The sequence below is a fragment of the Astatotilapia calliptera genome, chromosome 6 (assembly GCF_964374335.1).
Source record: "Astatotilapia calliptera chromosome 6, fAstCal68.1, whole genome shotgun sequence".
Lineage (NCBI taxonomy): Eukaryota > Metazoa > Chordata > Actinopteri > Cichliformes > Cichlidae > Astatotilapia > Astatotilapia calliptera.
In genome coordinates, this window is record NC_137427.1 from 4254282 (window position 1) to 4276258 (window position 21977).

Here is a 21977-nt window from a genome sequence, read left to right on the forward strand (position 1 = left end):
CAAACTGGGTTCTGTGTGTCCCTTGAATTAAATGAGTGCGACACCCCAGCTTTGATTTTGAGTTAACAACATCAACTTTAATATTTTGATGGCATGCTATGTGTGTTGCTGTGCTCCTTAAGCCACCTTAAACATTTTCGGTTAATTTGACTGTTTTCAGTAAAATGAAAGCAGCTACAAGTGCTCCTATTTAAAAAAAAATAAATTTAAATTTAACTCTGCAGCTGCTGATTTTTAAATGCAATAATTAGTCGATAATCTTGTCTTGCATGAAGCTTCTGGTGAGTGAATACACACTTTGAAAGTGCATCAGCATGACTGAAATTCACCTGAAAGATTTTTGTTAGCAAGCAGAGAATCACTCTGAACACTTCTAGCAGCGTTACCACAGCCATAGTAAATAACCGGCTGCTCTTTATGTCGCGGCTTAGCTTTTCTAAAATGACGGTACATAAAATACTGAAAGAAATGTCCCAGAAATTGAAACTTTTCATTTCTCTAATTACTCTGAACATTTGGGTTTGAAATACAGCAACAGAGTTTTAACTAGAAAAAGACGCATTTGCTGTTTTAAGCAGCGCGTTAGATTAGTCACAGCAGTATTCAATGCTCAAGTCAAAACCACAACCCATCACAAGAGGCTTTCGAATGCTAAACTGGAATCATCTCACATATTCATTTTAATTTCAGCGAACATACCTTTTGTTACCATCACCAGACTTGTACTGTAGCACTTTGTATCCATAGAAATCACCTGGTTCGCCCTCGTGTTTCTTAGGCTCTGTCATTTTGATGTTAAAAGCCAAACAGGCGGGGATGGTTGAAGCTGAGAAAAGGAGAAAAATATGATCAAAAGTTCTACCAACTTTAAAATATAAAATATCTGCATTTAAGAAGAATACAAATAACTGAAGTTTTAATAATATATTGTAACGACCGTGGGTTAGTGGAGCTAAACTGGCTAAACTGCTCACTAGCTAAAACGGCTAGCGGGGCGCTAGCGGCTATCGCTACACTTCACAGCGAGTGGAGAGCACTCGTGCCTCATACACCGCACGACCCCGAGCGTCTCAGCAGCAGACTGATAATCCCCAAATGATCCAGCAGGAGGCAGTAGTGGTTCACACCAGTCATTTATTTGCCGTATTTTTCACCCACGTAACACTGCTGACACCGAACCCCTATCACGCTCCCACCACATAGAGTCGCGGTGTCAGCCAACTATGCCAATTCACCCCCCTCCACAGAACACACATCAACTTCACTGTGGCTTACATTAACATAACACTAACACAACATGCAAATCAACACATATGAACTAGCAGAACGATAGAAACACAGAGACAACACAATACCCAGAATGCACCTGGCTAACAACCCCAGCCAGGTCATTACACAGCCCCCTCCCAAAAAGGTTTAGTGTCCCCACAACCTTAACTGTCCACAATGTAGTCCAGCAAATGTCCGGGCCGGCGTCGAGTACGCTTCGGCCTCGACTGGGAATCCATGGCGACCCCCTCCGGGCCGGGCGTAGGGGGCGAGGAGTCCCCAGGCTGCACACCAGCCTGCGGGTTGGGGGCAAGCGGATGGTATGGCGCCAGCCGGTCCTTGTGTAGCACCACCCGCCTTCCCCGCCCCGGCATCCGGACTCTGAAGACCACCTCCGACAGCTGCTCCAGGATTTCGCCCGGGCCTTGCCAGTGGCTCATGAGCTTGGGGGTCAGCCCCCGCTTCCTCTGGGGGCAGAACACCCAGACCCGATCTCCGGCCCCCAGCATAGGACCGTGCGCACGGGTATCATACGCCCGTTTCTGGCGGGCCCCGGCTCCCTCCAATGTCCGTCTTGCCAGTTGATGCACCGTGTGCAACCGCTCCCTGAGCCGCCGGAAGTAGTCCATCTCTGGTCCACCAGCAATCTCCGGCTCAGGGGGCGCTCCGAACACCAAGTCCACCGGGGTCCGGAGCTCCCTTCCGAACATCAACGCCGCAGGAGTACACTGACTTGACTCCTGCACTGCTGTTCGATATGCCCACAAAACAAGGGGCAGGTGTTGGTCCCAGTCCCTCTGATGTTGGCTGGTCAGGATGGCCAGCTGGGTGGCCAACGTGCGGTTGAACCGCTCAACCAGACCATCGCTCTGAGGATGAAGGGGGGTGGTCCTCGTTTTTCTCACCCCCAGCCTCCGACACACTTCTCCCAGCACCTGGCTCTCAAAGTTCCTCCCTTGGTCGCTATGGAGCTCCTCCGGTACACCAAACCGCGTGAACATCTCACCCACCAGAGTCCGCGCCGTCGTCACCGCACTCTGGTCCGGCACCGCGTACGCCTCTGGCCACTTTGAGAAATAATCCATCGCGACCAGGACATACCGGTTGCCGGCATCAGTCACAGGGAATGGACCCAGGATATCCACTCCAATCCGCTCCATTGGCGCCCCAACTAGGTATTGCTGCAATGGGGCATGGGAGCGCTGGCTGGGACCTTTCTGCGCCGTGCAGTCGTCACAGCAGTGGACGTGGATCTCCACGTCCTGACGACACCCCGGCCAGTAGAACCGCCGTCTCAGCCGTCGCAACGTCTTGCCATTCCCAAAATGGCCAGTACCTGCAGCCCCATGGACCCAGCGGAGGACCTCAGGCCGCAAGGCCCGGGGAACCAGGAGCTGGAGTATGTCGCCTCCCCCGTCTGGCGCTCGCCACCGCCGGTAGATTACACCGCCATGGAGCTCCAGGCTGTTCCACTGGGAGTACAGCGACTTTGTCTCGGGCCCTTGGGAAGACACGGCGGACCAGTCTGGCCGTGTCCCTGCCTCCATCCAGTCCCTCACCATCTCCAGCGCTGGATCGCTCACCTGGTGCTGCTGTAGCTCCGCCGCGGTGAAAGGTTCCTGCCCTTCACCCACACCCTCAGGTTCTGCTGCTGCCGATGTCGGACCCCGGTCCAGCTCCTCCATGCGCCTGCAGTACCGGCACTCATCCGCAGAACAGGGGCGCCTGGACAGGGCGTCAGCGTTGGCGTGTTGCCGCCCTGGTCGGTGCTGGGCCTCAAAGTCGTACTCTTGTAGTATTTCCAGCCACCGGGCCACCTGACCCTCTGGCTGGCGAAAGTTCAGCATCCAGGTTAGGCTGGCGTGGTCTGTCCTGAGCAGGAACTTAGTGCCCAGGAGGTAAGGTCGGAAGTGACGAACCGCCAGGACCACAGCCAACAGCTCACGCCGGGTAACACAGTAATTCCTCTCGGCCCGGCTGAGGCTGCAGCTGTAGTATGCCACCACTCGCTCCTCAGCCTCTCCCCTCTGGGAGAGCACCGCTCCGACCCCCACGTTGCTGGCGTCGGTGTCCAAAATGAAAGGCTGGCTGGGGTCAGGATACGCCAAGACCAGGGCACTCACAAGGGCAGTTTTCAGCTGCTCGAAAGCCGTTGCACAGCCCTCCGTCCAACCAAACCGCTGACCCTTGTTTGTCAACTGATGCAAGGGGCTAGCGACGGTGGCAAAGTCTTTTACAAACCTCCTGTAATAGGAGGCCAGCCCCAGGAAGCTTCGTAGCTCGGCGACGTTCGATGGGGTAGGCCAGTCCCCCACAGCAACCACCTTCTCGGGGTCAGTAGCCACCCCCTGTTCGCTCACCACATGTCCCAGGAACTTCACCTGGCGAGCAAGAAGGTTGCACTTGGCCGGGTTCAGCTTTAGTCCGGCCCCGCGGATGGCAGTCAGAACCTCTCGTAGGTTGGCCACGGCCTGTTCAAAGTCCTTAGCATGAGTCAGCAAGTCATCCAAATAGACCACGCAGCGGGCACGGGGAATGTCTTTGAGGACCCTTTCCATTAACCTTTCGAACGTGGCTGGTGCATTGCATAGTCCAAAAGGCATCACCTTAAACTGCCACAGTCCTTGCCCTATGGTGAATGCAGTCTTGGGCCGCGCCTCGGCAGCGAGCTCCACCTGCCAGTACCCACTGCGGAGGTCTAGCGAGCTGAACCAACTGGACCCAGCGATGTAATCCAGTGCGTCATCGATGCGAGGTAACGGGTAAGAGTCCTTGCGGGTGACCGCGTTCAGACGCCTGTAGTCCACACAAGGGCGCCACCCCCCTGTTTTCTTCCGCACCATAACCATAGGTGCGGCCCATGGACTATCCGAGGGTTCAATGACGCCATTAGCTGCCATCTCTTTTATCAGTCCCTCGGCAGCTTGGCGTTTGGCGAGGGGCAGGCGGTGGGGCCGCAGCCGGATTGGAGCAGCTGCTCCAGTGCCTATAGTGTGTTGCACCAGGCCCGTCCTTGTGCAGTCCTCTTCCCTGGCGGCGAAAGTGTCCATAAACTCTGCCAAGAGGCTCTGCAACTGCTGCTGCTGTGTCGCACTGAGGTGCACCCCACTTCGCCGCCCAAGCTCCTCTACTGCCGCGACAGTCTCAGGTGACGGGGAGACTGCCGAGCTAGGCGGCGACTCTGGCTGCGGGATGTTGGCCCTGCTTACGTCCACCCCCTGGGTCCTCTTCCGCACCCTTGCCGCCCTCGGCCCCTGGCTGTGGCATGGAGCTGCGGGGCGTAAGGGCTTTGGGGGTGCTGGTGGGGTGGGGGTCTGTCCCTGGCTACCGCGGCCCACTTGAAGCTGCACGGTCTCAGCACCAAGGTGGATGGCAACTCCCGGTACATCGACCCGTGCCCCCCAGTGGGCCAGCAAGTCCAGTCCAACAATGCACTCGTCTGTTATGTCGGCAAGCCAGAACTCATGGTTCACACTGTTCGTTCCCACCACCACCTGCAGAGTCTTTTTCCCCGGCATCACGGTCTTTTCTCCTGTGACAGTGTACAACGCTGTGTGAGTAGGGGTCCAGTCTTTTGGCAATGAGCCACCCGTCTCCGGGAGCACCCCCCTTCGCAGCAAGCAGATGGTGGACCCCGTGTCTACCAGGGCCCGGCAAGACCGTCCATCAACTATACAGTCCAGGTACAGTCCACGGGTGGACCCACAGCGGCCCACCACGGGATGAGTGTCATGGAGAGGGTTTAACGATTGGGGTGGGGGTTCCCTCACTGTCCCACCCCGTGGCCGTTTCCCGTCGGTGATGTCACTCGGCTCCGAGGACTAGGTGCGGGACAGTTCCGGGCGAGGTGACCAGGTTCCCCGCACCGATAACAGCAGTCCGTCCGGCGCCTCCGACGTGGAACTGCCTCTGATTGGGCTCGTCTGGCCTCCTCCTCCTCATCCGACTGGGACGCGTTCATCTCTCGCTCGACCATCCTGGCCGATCGTCGGGTCCCTGGCTCGCCCCGCAGCACCTCCTCAGCCCGCTCAGCCTCCCTCAGTGCCTCCTCCAGGTCTCGGGGGGATGACAGCCGGACATGCTGTCGCAGCCTCTCCGGTGTGAGGCCCCTCAGGAAGGCGTGGAGACCCAGCTCCTCTCGTGCCGCTCCTGGGAATGTCGGGTAGCCCCGTCGGGCATAGAGGCGGACATCCGCAGCAAAGGACCCCAGGCTCTCTCCTTCGCGTCGGCGTCGGCAAGCCAGCTCCTCCCTGCTCTGTTCGGCTGGTGGTCTCTGTCCAAACCGTCTGCCGAGCGCCGTGGTCAAGGCCCGGAGGTCGCGCTGCTCCTCTGGGGGCAGGTCCAGCAGAACCTGGAGCGCTGGGCCCTCCAGTGCAAGCGCTAGGTGGGTGGCAGTCTCTTCTTGACCCCACCCGTTGTGAGTGGCAGCCAGCGTGACTTGGGCCAGATACGGCTCCAGCTGCGTCGCCCCAGTGTAGTGCTGTAGCTTAGCAGCCGTCCTGCCAGGAAGCTGTGGTGCGGCCCCAGGAATCCCCTCCCGTCGCAGGGAGAGCAGGGGGTGGCTGTTCCGGGGCGTGCTGTGGCCCTCTGGCCGCCCCAGCTCGGGTCTTCTCCGCTGGGTCTCGGCAGCCATGCTTTCCAGAAGCGAGCTGTTGTCTCGGATTACGCGCTCTAATTCGCCTATGGTCGGCTCCATAGTGTCTGCTAGACACTCATGAATCCCACTTCTGACACCAATTGTAACGACCGTGGGTTAGTGGAGCTAAACTGGCTAAACTGCTCACTAGCTAAAACGGCTAGCGGGGCGCTAGCGGCTATCGCTACACTTCACAGCGAGTGGAGAGCACTCGTGCCTCATACACCGCACGACCCCGAGCGTCTCAGCAGCAGACTGATAATCCCCAAATGATCCAGCAGGAGGCAGTAGTGGTTCACACCAGTCATTTATTTGCCGTATTTTTCACCCACGTAACACTGCTGACACCGAACCCCTATCACGCTCCCACCACATAGAGTCGCGGTGTCAGCCAACTATGCCAATTCACCCCCCTCCACAGAACACACATCAACTTCACTGTGGCTTACATTAACATAACACTAACACAACATGCAAATCAACACATATGAACTAGCAGAACGATAGAAACACAGAGACAACACAATACCCAGAATGCACCTGGCTAACAACCCCAGCCAGGTCATTACAATATATTAAACATCAGAGATAAATCCTGAAGTTGCACTAAGTATAGTTGGTAGGGATATGCCCCAAAAACTACCCAACAGCATGTGTTCATTAGTAGGTTAGAGATCAGAGAGTCAGCTTTTTGTCCTTTTTGTCCATTTAAGTTGTTTTGTTTTTTTTACTTTAGTGACAATTGAGGGAGAGATACCAGGATAACATCACATAGTATGGATCTAGCTGGAAAAGAAGTGAATGCATGAGTATTATTGTGTACTTCACTTTCTGAATGTGTTTCTGGACCCTAATTGGGAACACAAGTTTCACAAAATGATTGAAGAATAACGACTCATCAGGAAAGTATTAAAGTTGGTATCAAGAAAGATGAGGACTGTTAGAAGCAGACTCATGGGTGCAGTTTAGAGGAGTCACTTCCTGCTGGCCATTTAAACAGTTTCAGTCAGAGAGAGAAGCATAAAAATATAAAAGGACAGAAATTCTAGGTCTGAAAGTGAAGCCAAGGTGACACCACCTGAAGCTCACATTCTTTTTAATAACAGCCACAGGTGAGATGACAGTAAACACTGTCCTAATAGGTTTACACGCTCATTAGTTCCTTTTGGGTTATATAGAATAAAACATGTGGTCAATTCTAAAAGTCCAAAAGAAGAAGAATGAGGGTGAGTTCACTGCTGCACTTTCACAGTCACACCCACTCAGTCTCTCCCTTTCTGGTATCATCCAGTTTTAAAACATGAACAATTTGAAAAACGCCCTGCTCGAGGCTTCATCGTCAACATCACAGCTGACACGCAGAGAAAATCTCAGCCAAGCACTGGTGAATTAAGTGCAGTCGCCCTTCTTCTCCTGCTTCTTATCTTATCCGCAAAATAGTTACTTCTATTTTTGGAGAAGAGTTAGTACTTATAAGACACAGTTCAGAAGGAGGACGAGAGATACCATCTGTGTCATTTCACAGAAGCTCCTCCCTTGTCAAAACCTGGCATTTACCCACAATGCAACTCAAACCACAAGAACTTTGACAGGAAACTGATGTGGTGAAATAGAGATGAAATTAAGATGTCTGATGAGCTCACTTCTTAATTGTATTAGAAGTCTGCAGATGTAAGAGATGATAGTGACACACTTCAGGCAATTTATACTTTGCACAGCTCACCATGGCAACATTAAAGACTTTATACACCTCGTGGGCTTCCCCCTTTGAGATCACAGCAGAAAAAAACCTCATTCAGCTTTCTGCCACCGTTGTTAACCTTATTTCAAATCTTGGAGTGAAACCGTCATTCAGGTGCTCGACTGTGCAGATGTGTGTCAGTGCAAGTAAAGACAGGATGTGCTGCTTAGCAAATACAAGCAGAGGCAAATGTAAAAGAAATAATAGGCACTTTGACCAGCTGCAAAAATACGCCCAATCAACTGGGAAACCCATTCATAACTTGACCACATTCAGCAACACAAGATAAAAATAGTTGTATAACTGAGGCAAAATTAGAAGCGTAGCACATCAGTGTCACAAGTCAGGGTAGGCTTTTGCAGAAAACTGGTTCCCAGTAGTCCCATTTCTTGGAATTGTCCAAGGAATGGGACTACCGGGAAGGAATGGGACTAGTCTGCCTGCCTGTGGTCCCACTTATCAGCAGCTGATTTCACTTCAGCTGTCAGAGGAAGAAAATAGTGACGCTGTCTAGAATGTGGAAATGAGCATCTATATTATTTTTATTGCACAATTGGACGAGATAAACGGTAATGTGGAAAACTGTGTCGAGGACAGAACCAACCGTATTATGCTGCTCCAAATACAAGAAAAAACAGCATGCTAACGCTATGCTACCCATGATCCCAGAGTGAAAGCTGGGGTCTTTCACTCTGGGATCAGACAACCAGACCCTGAACTTCAACAGGTAACAAGCAGTCAGGCCGCAGCCTCCCTTTCTACCTGTTCATGTTTCTAAAGCAGAATCACCATGGCGATTCTTTTGTGCTGGTTTTCATGTTTTCTTTCTGTGGTTAGTTTTGTTCTACTAAGAGAAAGATCTTAGAAATGTGTGTCGTCATTAGGGATTTTGTGTTGGTGTGTGTGGCTGTAGCCTCAAGTTTATACTGTTAAATAGTGATTATGAGACAGTGTTTCAGGTATTTTACAGAGTAACATTAACGTAATGTAACGAGTAGTATAGCAAATTACTTTTTCCTGGGAGTAATTAAGTAACATGTTGCATTACTTTGAAAAAAAAAAGTATTCTGTGTAATAATTCATTTTATGAGTAATAAGTCCAACACTGATCACAACAAAGACAGGAACTACCTCACAAACATGCACAAACATTTGAACCGCAGCATGGATGCATGACTGTAACTTCTTTATTGCTGCTTAGCAACTCTCAAAACTGAGCCAATGACAACCCAGGGACAATGGATGAGTCATATCATATTGATAATGGAATCCAGATCACAAATTTCTTATCAATTCCCATTCCTAGTCACAAGTTTTCTTTTCTTTAGTCTATTTTTTCATTTCTGTAGATGAGTAGCAAATTAATTAACCACGAAGCATGAAAATTATTTACATGAACAAAAAGATGCAGAAAGGTTAGTATAGTAAATAAAACCAAATGTTGAGCTGAAATAGATATTGAAATTATAGAAAGTAGAAAAACAAGATAACTGAAGCAACATTGTGTAACTACTTAAAAATAAGATTAAAAAAAAGTGCACAGGAAATGTATCTAGTTTTGTTTTGGTAAGTTTTCAAACGTGTCAAAGATAACAGTGTCAGAAAACTGATGGGGGGAAGGGGGTTAAACTGAGTGTGAGTCCGTGCACTTTGCGAGGTAGGGCCTACAGCAGGGGTGGGCAATCTCAGTCCACGAGGGCCGGTGTCCCTGCAGGTTTTAGGTCTCACCTTGGGTCAACACACCTGAATCACATGATTAGTTCGTTACCAGGCCTCTGGAGAACTTCAGGACATGTTGAGGAGCTAATTTAGCCATCTAAAACCTGCAGGGACACCGGCCCTCGTGGACTGAGATTGCCCACCCCTGGCCTACACAGTGCTGCTTTTTTTTTATTTATTTATTTTATTTTTTGCTCCATCGCTTTAATTTTGTGATTTCATGTCACTGTATTATTACGGGTAAATAAAATCATATTAATTCACTACATTTTTGGCTAATTTTCACTTGGTTTTCTCTCGTATTTATTTCCTATTTATTCCTATTAAATGTCTCAAAACAAAAAGCATGAGAAAGCATTTCAGGTTTACAGGTTGCCGTGCTGACGCCTGTCTCAGCTACACCCAGATCTGTCGCAGGGTCAAACTAAACATTTTTAAACCATACTAACTAAAATGAAATGAGGAAACACATTTGGAAACTAGCGAAACTGAAGTGAAATTAAAAAAAAAAAAACAATATAAAAAAGGAAAGAGGAATTAATCAAATTCTCAAACTGTGATGACTCATTTAAAAAATATATACATCTCTTTGCACCTTTCAGCTCCTTGTTTTGGCTTTAAAGACACAGAACCTTGAACAGCTGTACACACCTGGATCTGCTCAGCACCAAACAGCAGTAAAACGGTGAACATAATGCAGCTGAAGGGTCTTTGACCAGTCCGTCAATGTAACATTAAAACACGTGCAGCCCCCAGCCCTCATGCACTGAATCTACTGTATTCAGCCCTCTGGCTGGGCGGATGGTTTGGATGAGCTTTTCTACAGCTCAACACAACTGAAGCAAACATAACTCAACCAATGAAACCGGATACTCAATTAAATCTTTATTGTTAAGTTGTAAATCCACATGAAGCTGCATAAATAATTCAAAGTGTGTCTAGCATGCTCCTGTTCTAAACACTCTTCCTGTGAGGATTTCCTGATTAGTTTCAGTTTTTTTCAACACCAAAACATTTTTCTTTCATCAAAATAAAAATTTAGACTTCTAAAAATAATATAATGAAAATATACAAAGCAGCCATGCCTGTCCGCAGATGAACTCTATCTCAGAAATGACAATAAATTCAATCATTTTGAAACTTACCAACAATCACCACGAAGGTGAGGAAATAGATGTGCTGTCGCCAGTGCATCTTTCAGGTCTAACACTGCTGCTGAAGTTTCTTCAAGCATGTGCCTGTGCAATACTTCCTGTGAAGGGCGTTTCCGTAACAGGTGGTAGAGACAAATTTCTCACGACAGTGCGCTCGACAAAGTGTTTATCTTCGCTTCCTGCTTCCTCTTTTTTCGGCAATTCCTTAAATCCTTCACTTTTCACTTCTTTAAAAAGAAATGTGAGAATTTTATTGAAGGGAAAAAAGATGGAAAAAAGTAGAAATAGCTCTTGATTGATGAGCTAGGACCCTGGACCCCTCATAAATTAGATCTAAATGTTTTCAGAAGAGCTCCAGCCGAGTCTTTTGAACAAAACAGCTACAACCGGTTTGCGGTTATTCAGTCTACTGAGTCAACAAAAGAAACTAAACAGAATAGGAGTCAGCACAGTGATTTCCTTCAAGGACTTCTTAACATTTTTATTTTATTGGATTTCTGCTTTTTGTTTTTCAGGTTTAAAATATATATTTTTTAAATATAGTAAATGAAGTGTGTGAAAGCTTTCCACGTCCACACAGTGATTGCTGTTTACAGCTACAGCACCATAAATGCATAAGAAGGTTTTAAAATCGTGGTGGGTGGTGTTTAGATAAAAATGAGGAACTTGTGGAAAAACTTGTAAGAACAGCCTGCTGTTCTCTTTGAAACTTGAAAGTAAAAGCTGCATAAACTGTTCCATAGTATAAAATATTTGTTTACAAGTAAGCTTTCAGGTTGTTTTTAAATATATATAAAACTAGTAAACACAAATTGTTCTCATCACATGGAGTTTGAGTCATGAGGGGCGATCTGGCTGAGAAACAGGGACACGACACGCTCGTGTGGTGCAGGCTGACCCGCCCATAGAGCTCACTTTGAATTACCGCTGTTTTGACACAGCAGAGACTTTGAATAAAAACAAATAACTCCATCCTGTATAAAATACAATTTTAAACACTTTAAACTGATCAGCAAAGACTTTAAAGGGGTCACAGATTATAAATAAAGAGGGTTCATTTTCCAACATGCATCTATATAATAGAGGAGTCGCCACCAGCTACAAGCTTGAAATTTAACTGGTCCTTCTGAGTGCATCTTTGTAAATATAATCATATGATATTAAGTATCATAATAGCATCCAAACGCTCTTGTGCTAACGACGAGATGCAAAACAAACTTCTTCTTCACTTCTTCACTTCCTGCCACCATCGACCCACTTCAGTTTGCTTACCGGACTAATCGTTCCACAGACGATGCCATATCTCACCTGCTCCACACATCCCTGAGTCACCTGGACACTGGCAGAGGGAATTATGTTAGGATGCTGTTCGTGGACTACAGTTCAGCATTCAACACAATAATTCCCTCTAAGCTTTTCACCAAGTTGACGGATCTAGGACTCAGCTCATCACTGTGTCAGTGGATCCTCAACTTCCTCACAGACAGACCCCAATCAGTGAGGGTGGGAAAACAAGTCTCCCCCTCCATCTCACTCAGCACTGGAGCACCTCAGGGCTGTGTTTTAAGCCCCCTGCTGTACTCACTGTACACTTATGACTGTGTAGCCACATCAGACACCACCTCCATTGTCAAGTTAGCTGACGACACTGCTGTTGTGGGCCTGATCTCCGACAACATCGAGACGGCCTACCTGGAGGAGATTAGGAACCTGGAGACCTGGTGCCAGGAGAATAACCTCCTCCTAAACGTCAGCAATCTAAGGAGCTGATCGTGGACTTCACTACAAAGCAGGCGAGGAATTACAAGCCCCTCATCATCAGTGGCACGCCAGTGCAGAGAGTGGACAGTTTCCGATACCTGGGTGTCCACATCACTCAGGACCTGTCATGGTGCTGTCACATCAACACCCTGGTTAAGAAAGCCCGTCAGCGTCTCTTCTTCCTCAGAAGACTTAGAGACTTCCATCTGCCACTGAAGGTGCTCAAGAACTTTTACTTTTACTCCTGCACCATCGAGAGCGTCCTGACGGGAAACATCTCCACCTGGTTTGGGAACAGCAGGCTATTCGGGCCCTGAACCAGGTGTAGGACTGGACTCTCCCACACACATCACATCACCACACGCACTCTGGTTTTTCTTCATGCACACTTCCTATAATTTATAATCTCTTTCTGCTATTTGCACATTTTTTTTACTGTAAATTTCTAAGTTAAATCTGTAAATTTTGTATAACCTGTAAATTGTAAATACTGTAAAACCACTGTCATTTAATGGTCGGGCATTGCATTGCACAGGTACAAGCATTTCACCTCATGTCATACTGTGTAAGGTTGTGTGTGTGACAAATAAAATTTGAATGTGAATTTGAAACTTGTCTCTCGGTGGTCTGGTCTACTGCCTGGCATTTAGGAGACTTTTGTCTTTACTTCTACCACTCAGCACTATTAAGCGTGCAAGGAGAATCCATCTTACTGCTTCTTAACTTCAAACAGTTTCATTCATCTTTATCCTGCATTCACGGCGCAGTTCCTTCGGCTTCTACTGTTTCTACTGTTTCTACTGTTAGGGATATAATATTCTGGACTTTAACAAAGTTCTTTTGCTCTTTGGTTCTCTGAGAAATTTGGGGTAATGAATGTAACAGTTGGGCTGTAATATTTCCTGTATTGCATTAATGCAATACAGGAAATATTAAAAAAAAAAAAAAATCAGACATATTGTATTTGAGATCTGAAAGACTTTTCCTTTGGCCTACAACACTGTGCAGAGTGCAACATAATTTTAGGCTCATCGCTGATCCTTACCACAGAGAAATAAAGAGTAAGCAAACAAGATGCCTCAAACGCAGACGACTTTAAATGCAGTCTTTCTTGGAAAGTATTAATGTGTTAACACAACAATCACATTTTCCACAGTCTGGCATATTATTAGAAATGTTTTATTGGTGATTTTTTTATCAATCAATTTGCGGTTGATTAAACATCCTGTTTAATCGAGCATCAGGCTTTTGAACCTTGAGTGAAAAGTCCACCACTGGGCAGCCCTGCGTTATGCAGCCCAGAGAAACGATGTCCACATGTGAGGAGAGATACAGAGCTACGTTTTCTGGCGTGACTCCTCCACTGGCTTCTATCAGAAGAGCAGAGAACTCCTCCTTCAGTGCCTGAGCTGTGACTCGGAGCTCCTGCAGGTGAAAGAGGAGAAGTGTAACCATGGAACAAAAACAACAATCACCCTGGGTCTGTGTTTCTATAATATTCGCCACCTGAGGTTGAAAGTTGTCCAGCATGATGACGTCTGCTCCCGCTCTGGCTGCCTCCCTGCCCTCCTCTGCTGAGCGACACTCCACCTCAATCTTACTGCTGAAGCCGCACACCGAGCGGGCAGCTTTCACCGCCTGGGGAGCAAACGGGGTTGTGCGTTTGTGTTTGTCTGCTTTTTAGTGAGCACAGCTGACCTGATGAGAGCTGTGAGGCCTGAGCTACAGAATCTAGATAAAGGAAAGTAAAACAGACAAGCTTCCTCTTTGCTTTCCTGTGCAAAGAGGATGACTGCTTTCGGTAATCTCATGACCTCTTGTGAATCCCAGTGTTTTAAAATAAAATAATTTCACAACTTTTGTAAAACTATGTTAAAAAATTATGTTAAGGCTTAAAATCCCATAAAAACTGAACAGAGTTTTACATAGATTAATCTAAAAATTCAACTCAGGAATATTTCTTTTGCCTAGACGTAGCATCCTCTCAAATATCACCTTAGAAACAAAATGCAAACACAGGTATGCAGACTGATACTGCCAGTCGCTGCTTTCGTCATTTTTCCTCAGTCTTCTGCTTCTGTTATTACTCACACTTCTTGTGATGTATTCTTGTTTTGCTTCCTCTTTCAGGGCTTATTTATTGTTGAATTTCGGTAACAGCAAAAAAAAAAAAAACCCAAACCCTTCCTTCTCATGTATTTTTGCCTGCTTCAGTCTCCTGCATTGAGTCCCCTCTCTGCCAACACATGACAGAAAAAACAAATCAAAAACAAAAGAAAACATGTCTACATGTAATCCTGCTTCTGTTTGGATGTTGCAAACAGAAACATGCCCCTTTGACAGTCAAAACCGTTACCTCAAGCTTTTGGTTTTGAATGTGCAGGCTGTCTGAGGTTTGTTGTTGATATAAAGTTCCCTGAGGTAACTGTAAATTTACAAAACAAATCTATGGGGTGTTTTTGCCTTCATTGTATACTTACAGTGAAGACAGGCAAAGAATGTGAGGAAGGGGAGCAAGGAGGGCACAGAAAATCAAAATATTTCATTAGAAACAGTGCAGCAGTATTGAAAATATTGATTCTCAAAACCTTTTCAAAACTATAGGAGTAGCTTTTGGATGGATGCATTCTTTCTAAAGCTGGCGGGGGCAGGAACTCTGGTTGCAAAAATAAATCAGACGGTATAGAAGTCTATTAAGAAATAATCATTTTATCACCTCAGATAACACTTTCCTGGTTTTATGGTCTGAAACTGAAAACATGATTATTATTTTTTACATTTTCTTATTTTTGTCAATTTTATAAACAAATAGAGTAAAATAAAGATAACCCCAAACAAACCTGAATCTTCAGGTCCCAGAAACCACTGGGTGATATCATGGTGGCTCTTTTATATGCAGCCTATAGACGTTTCATGAAGCCCTGCTGTCTCTTGTTGATAGTTTTTGAGGCTTTTGAATCAGGTCTTCAAAATTCAGGATCCAACGTTATCAAAGACATTACTTTCAGTCTGCTGAACTTTATGCTGGAGTTTAGATTACTTACATTTTATGTACTGATCTTTGATGCCCACCTCTGTGATACTTCCCGATGCCCACACATGATTGTCCTTTAACATCACCATCCCACTCAAATCTTGTCTGTGCATGGACACGCCGCCAACCAACATGGCATATTTCTCCACCAGACGAAAGCCCGGAGTAGTCTTACGCGTGCCAGCCACCTCCCCGTGCCAGCCGTGTGCCTTTGCAATAGCCTGGAGCTGAGAGCAGCGGGTGGCAATGCCCGATGCCCGTGCCAGGCAGTTAAGAGCCGGTCGTTCCCCGAGGAGGAGGGAGTTTGCCGGGCCCCTCACCACAGCCGTCAGGGTGACAGCATCTTCACCTGTGGATAAAAGCAGGTAATATAAAAACGGATCTGAATAAAAGTCTGTAATTTACTTTGAGAGTAATTTACAAGAAGAAAACTGAATTTTCACTTTATGGAAAAAAAACTTTTATTCGTTCCCTGTTGAGTGGTTGATGTCATTTCCTGTTCCTATACTTTCAGCAGATATGTCGTTATGCTATTAATCTTCTTTTAGTGTTGTGTTTTGCCTTTTGGCTCCATTGTTGTTTTCCTACCAAAGATAGTTCTCTAGTTACTTGGAAATATTTTGGGATTTTGCTTCAGGTATACTGTATGCCCACATTTTAGTGTGTATGTGATACAGCTCTCTGTTTGCACTCTACAACCTGGGTTTGCCATTTATCTGTACTCCAATTATAAAAACTGTACAGAACTCTGTTTTGGTAACTATTCTCCATGATGTAAATATGTAAAAATTGTGTGTGTTTCTGTTCTGTGTCCTGTTCTGTTTGTATATGTGTTACAACCAAATTTCCTCTTGTGGGACAATTAAACTATTATTCTATTCAGTTAAATTATTTTCTGTTATATATTTACTGTTGTTCATATTAAACATGGCCAAACTTTCAGATGATGATTATGTCAGAGTATGAACAATTAATCTGTGTGAGCTGAAGGCTGGTGACTCAACCTTAGCTATCTTTTTTAACTCTTTGTTCTTTTGAAGTCAAAGAGAGTAACGATCTAATATCAGTGTTTCAATCAAACGGCTGGAGATGAGCACAGAAACATCACCCACCTGCTGTTCAAACTTTCTGTTTAAACATCAGCCAATCAGAGAAAAGTTGTCTTAAGCGGGGATGGGTTAAATAGCTTGTTTCAGACTGGATGAGCTGAGAGGTCACACCAAGACCCAGTGTAGAACAAATAAGGATTATTTTGAACTGTGAATCATGCAAAGCTACTCTGGTGCCCAGTAAAAAAAAAAATATGGAGCTGGGAATGAGCAGAAAAAGAACCCTCCAAAAAACTCAAACACACTCGATAGTGCTGAATGTTTCACACCCACCCATGACAGTAAATAGTCATGTCTTCTACACCTACGTCAACTTTATACTTTTTAACTGATAATGGGACTTTCTCATTATCAGGGTTTTTTTCTCCCTCAGACCTTCAACCATTGAATCATCAGAGCTTCAGAGGCCAGAAAGTCTCTAAAAGTAACAAGTGGAGCAATATAGGCAGCAGCAAGTTAGCTTTATGTGGTTTCACACCTTTTCTGTTAGATGTTAAACTGGCTTCTGAAGGCCCATAGAATACATGATACATTTCCATTCATTATCTGCTATCTGACTCATGTGAAGTTCTTTGCTACTGCAAAGGTCACAAACACAAATTCACAGAACTTTTCTTGTATTTTACTGCTATGGAAGGAACTATGCAATGCCTACCGATCTCAGTTCCTTCCTGGTAAATCCAGTCCACTGTGCAGCCCACTTCAGTGAACACTGCTGTGAAGAAGGGACACCCAGCTAGGATGCTGTGTGGAGTTTTACACAACAACCTTGCTTCCACTTCCCGTGAGCCCACACACACTCCTGCAGGATCAAAGTTTGGCGTGTCCTCTGCCAGCCACTCCCGTGCCAGCCGGGTCAGGGTGTGGTGTGGGACTGAGTGCACAGCCGGGTGTTGGCATGGTGGAGACATACTACAAATGAGAGAAAAGAAAGTGATGAGAAACTTCAGTTGCTGGGAATGTTGACATGAAAATGAGAAATGAAAGCTGATCATAAGTCAAAAAGTCAAAGTGCTTTCTTGTCCTTTAATGACAACATGAATGAATGATTTGAGTCAATTCTGAGCATGTAGACAATCTAAATCTTGTTCCTTTTTCTTTCTAGTAAAGAATGGTAGTGAAGGAATTATAGAAAATCACAAATAGTGGATATTAATCTTTATATTGCTATCAAAAACACTTAGAAAGAGAATAGTGCCTGTGAAAACCTCAAGGAACAGAAATCTGGCACATACAAAAGTGAAGATCAACGACTGACACTGTGTGTATATACACAGGCGTACATTTTCATAAACATCATTTACATCTTATTTGTAAAGCTGTGTGAGTTTTTATCTCAGCCATTGTGGAATTCTGCCTTCTTTAATTTGCACACACAAAAAAATAATCAGGAAACAGGTGATGCTTAAAAAAACAAGCAAATATTATTTGTTATTTCTGCTCTAACCCTAAAACTTTAACTCAACCCTGAAAGTCCACAGTGAGTTTCACTGTGGAGAGATTGTATTTGTCTGATAGTAGCTTCTTTTCACTGGATGTCTATTAAATTCAGAACTTAGTTAAAATGCTTCATCTTTCACACAAAGTTCTACAATCAGGCCACATCATAGCTTAAATACTTCATATGACAGTAGAGTGCTTCACTCTCACACTGTGGTTCTTCCTCGGGCCCTCCTCCTGTGGAACCAGCTCTCAGTTTTGATTCAGGACAGGATTTAAATCGGCCTTAAATCTTCACTTTTTGACAGAGGTCGAGTTTGGGCTCAGCGTTATTATCCTGATATAGGCTCAGACTACTGTAAGACTTCCCATGGTGCAGTGCGCATTTTCCTCTATTACCCTCTTTATACTCGTCATGGATTTGTACACTTTCACTAAATGTCATTAACTTTTGCGTTCACGCTCCTGAAGTTTGCGTCCTTCTCTCTTTGTATGCAGCACATGGCTGCCCCTCCCTGGTGTTGGCCTCTTCCTGTTATATGGGAGTTCTTTCTCTCTACCATCGTCACATTTTTGCTTTCAGGTGGACATAGGTATATAATTAAAGTAACAACTTTATTTAAGTGCTATTTATGATGTGAAATTGAGACACTAATTCTAGAAGTGGAGAAGAGGAAATGTGTTTTTCTCGGGGGAGGCGGGACGATCTTAGTCTTCAGCTCAGTGAGGTAATTTGCTCTGAAAAGGTTCAGAACAAAGGGCAGAGGAGGGGGAAGGAGTGAGGGGAAGAGAGATATGGTGAAATCTACAGCAAAAGATCCCTGTGTGATACACTGTATTACTCATGCTGTTAGTTTAATCCACTTCTACACGTTCAATCTGATTTTCTACAGATGAAAAACGGGTGGTTTTTCTGACAGTTTTGTCCTGTTAAATAGTGGGCCGTTCTTCCTCCCCACTATCACTGAGTAGTGTTCGCAGCCTTTCAAAATAAAGCATCTGGAATCTGGAGATTGGCACTATATAAACACAAGTAAATTGATTCAGGACATGTGCATTTGCCTGATTCCTGTGCACGTGAACAATTTTGTCATTCAAAAGACACTCAGACATTCATATGATTTTAACATATATCTCTGGCTGAGGCATGGCAGTGAAAAACAAGAAGTGCTGTTTCATCACTGGGTGTTGTGTAATCTTGTAATCTTGGTTCAGGATTCAAAACTAAAACTAAAAAAAAGACAAAGAAAAAGTCAGGTCAAAGTTCAGAACCAATGAGTCTCACGGACGTTTGAAACAAGATGAAAGCTGCACCCACGATTACAAAAAAAGTTTTATCAAGTTGATTTGAAGCCAGCGGACACATTAATCAAACAAATATTAGTTTAAGGAAGGCATGGATTCAAGTTTAAACTGAATTCTGGGAGATCAGATGATCTTACTGCCACATCCTAAACTTACATCAGATGATAGCATTAATGATTTAGGTCCCTGAACAGAGCTGAACTGCTAAATATGAATTACTGCAGGTGAGAATATCCTCTTATTGTGACTGTAGTGGCTCTCACTAACAGATGGGTTTACAAGTAAACAGAAAATATATACAAAGAGAAGAAATAAAACTTCTATGGAAATGTTTTTGTTAATTTTGTCACGGTTCTGGGTCGCTGACGCAGCGTTTTGAGTTTATTGTTATTATTTTCTAGTTTCTCCTGATTTTGTATTAGTTCTTAGCGTTTAGTTCTTGTATTTTTAGTGTTTTATTATTCCTAAATGTGTTCTCCCCCCCCTGTGCTCTGTTTGTGTCCCCGAGTTTGTGTTGAACAGTTTGTGAATTTCCTGTTTTACTTTGAAGGTCTGTGTCTCGTTGTGTCTAATTAGGTTCAGCTGTGTTCCCCTTTGGCGTGTCATTCCCTCGTTACCTTGTGTGTATTTATAGTGTGTGCCTGTCTATTTGTTTGTTGTCAGCTCGTCTGTGTAATTTGGTAAACCTCCGCGGCTCTCTGCTCGCTATTCTCCATGTCCTTATGTTTTCAGGTTTGTTCATTAGTATTTCCCAGTCTAGGTTTTAGTTGCTCCCTGTCCATGACAAATTTTGTCATATAAAAAATTATATAAAGAGTTTTTCAAGTAAACAAATTTAAACAGGAACATCTCCAGAAAGAACCAAAACAGGGATACAATAAGACAACATTAAAATAAGAAATGATAAATAATAAAACAGTACAAGTACTAAAATGAATTCTAAAGTGTAACTAAATCCAATAAAACAGTAAAATGTTAATTTAAAACATTAATTAAAACAGTAATGATCAAAAGTAAAACATCCTTATTAACCATATTTTATTAAAACACTAAATGTACAGTTTTAATTCACATTTAAATGCTTTAAAACATGTTTTTTTTAACATTATCATTCCTTCAATCCAACTTTCACAAAAACATGTTGAGCAGAAGGATAATTACAATCACTGCGTATTCAAAGTCTGTTTTATGATTGGAACAGTGCGATAAAAGTAAATAAAATATTTACTTACGTCTCCTTCTCTATTAGCCAAAGTAGAAGTGCTGAGCACAGAGAGCCACTGGAAAAATGTTAACGTGGAATTTGACCCCAAGTCCATGTTGGAATGTTTACAAGAGTTAACACTGCAGGCTTTCACAATGATCCTTTTGACCACGTCTGATTTAAAGGTTGCTGAGGTCAGGCTGCTTATTTGTAAAAACGACCTGCAATAAATTCAAAGTTTTCAGCCAATACATCCGAAAAACACGCCGAGACTTTTTAGTGTGTTAATAAAATATTACAGGTTACAGATTCAGTGAATGAGTCACCTGGTCCTATTGTGATTAAAATAGATTAAGCATTATTCGACTTCTAGTAATTCTAGCATTTCAATAACATTGAACAGAACATGTTTTTGGTTTTTTTGGTTTTTAAGAGCCAAAGAAAAGTGAGTTTGAGCCCCTTTCCAGTGATACGGTTCAACAGTTTCTTTAGCTCAAGGAAAACAAGCACAGGAGGGGATGTCAGCGAGGACAGCTGGGAGATTGGACAGGATGGAGGGAGATCTCACCGGGAGAGAGCAGAGTTTGGTTAGACCAGGTGAGACTATTAAAGAATCCACAAGGCGAGTCATGCAAGGTGAGCGAGGTTCCTCACCTGGAGATGTGTGGGAAGGATGATTATACAGAGTCACTGGTTTGCTTTGGGGTGGTAGATGAGGGTAATAGGAGGATGGGCAGGCACGCGAGTCACCCACTGGAGGGTTCAACAGGAAATGACTAGCTCAACAGGGACAGATAAAAGATTCTGAGGCCTGAACTGCTTTTCAGAAACTCATGAAACACCAGAAACCAGAGAGACAAGAACACTCAAATAGAGCGCTTAGAACAGCACAGGAAACCCACTAGGGACTGATTACCACTCTGAAGAGACACAGGGCCAAGGAGTGGGAACCCCGGGGCTCCTTCCTAGACTCAGAGACCGTAAGAAAATGAGGCCAACCAGTGCGGGAACATGACACACGCTGTATTAATCAGAATTTGTCATTCACACATTAAAGAACTGGTTTCCAAGGTAAAACTTGGAATATGTTTTATCTCTGCTTGGACTGGTTCCTTTAAATCTGCATGCTTCCAGCCAAAATTGACTAAAAAAGAGAAAAAGTTTAACTATACCACACCTTGTTTTCTTGGAAAAACAAGGAAGTGAAATTGTCAGAGCTGGATACTAATGCAGAGTTTCAACAGAATGAACATTTTTAAAATGCTGTGAGAGCAAAAACCTCATTATGCTCTTTGGACATGCAGGTGTGTGTCTGCAGGAACCGGCCCAAACAGAGATGTATAAAAATAAAAGCAATCGGTGGAAAGAGCCACTTAGCAACGTGGACCACTTGTAAAGGGTAAAGGTTATTCATGGAGTCATTGCTAGTTAAGGTTAAATGAGTGCTTGCCTCAACAAGGCTCTGACTCTATGCCAGCCTGGCTAAACAATTGCATTTTTTCTATTTAGATTTATCACGTCCACATTATACAACTTTTTTGGAATTGGGTTTGTATTCCTTTTGGTCTTGTGACTGCTCTTAAAGTTATGTTTGCATGTTTGTCA

At 44.7% G+C, this 21977-nt stretch overlaps 2 protein-coding genes across 2 annotated transcripts in view; both read right to left on the minus strand.

The window, feature by feature from the left end:
• The window catches only part of LOC113023604 (integrin alpha-M-like), a 33185-nt gene extending 22522 nt beyond the window's left edge, over positions 1-10663 (minus strand). The window contains exons 1-2 of the mRNA XM_026169781.2: positions 10511-10663; positions 700-826 (exon numbers count right to left, since the gene is read on the minus strand). Coding sequence (XP_026025566.2) covers positions 700-826; positions 10511-10559 — 176 coding nt within the window. The 5' untranslated portion in view covers positions 10560-10663. The remainder of the gene's footprint in view (positions 1-699; positions 827-10510) is intronic.
• A 2780-nt stretch (positions 10664-13443) lies between these two features.
• Positions 13444-20538, minus strand: LOC113023605 (nicotinate-nucleotide pyrophosphorylase [carboxylating]). The gene is made up of 5 exons (XM_026169782.2): positions 20401-20538; positions 17079-17335; positions 15353-15663; positions 13787-13918; positions 13444-13705 (listed from the first exon to the last, which is right to left on the minus strand). Exons 2-5 carry the CDS (start codon positions 17332-17334, stop codon positions 13478-13480), a joined length of 927 nt encoding a protein of 308 aa, XP_026025567.1. The 5' UTR covers position 17335; positions 20401-20538; the 3' UTR covers positions 13444-13477.
• Positions 20539-21977: the final 1439 nt, after the last annotated feature.

Coding starts and splice junctions, on each gene's coding strand:
- LOC113023605 (XM_026169782.2), bottom strand. CDS start 17,334: ATGTCTCCACCATGCCAACACCCGGCTGTGCACTCAGTCCCACACCAC. Junction 13,919..15,352: donor CATCGGGAAGTATCACAGAG/GTGGGCATCAAA, acceptor TTTGCTCCCCAG/GCGGTGAAAGCTGCCCGCTC. Junction 13,706..13,786: donor TGGACAACTTTCAACCTCAG/GTGGCGAATATT, acceptor TTTCACCTGCAG/GAGCTCCGAGTCACAGCTCA.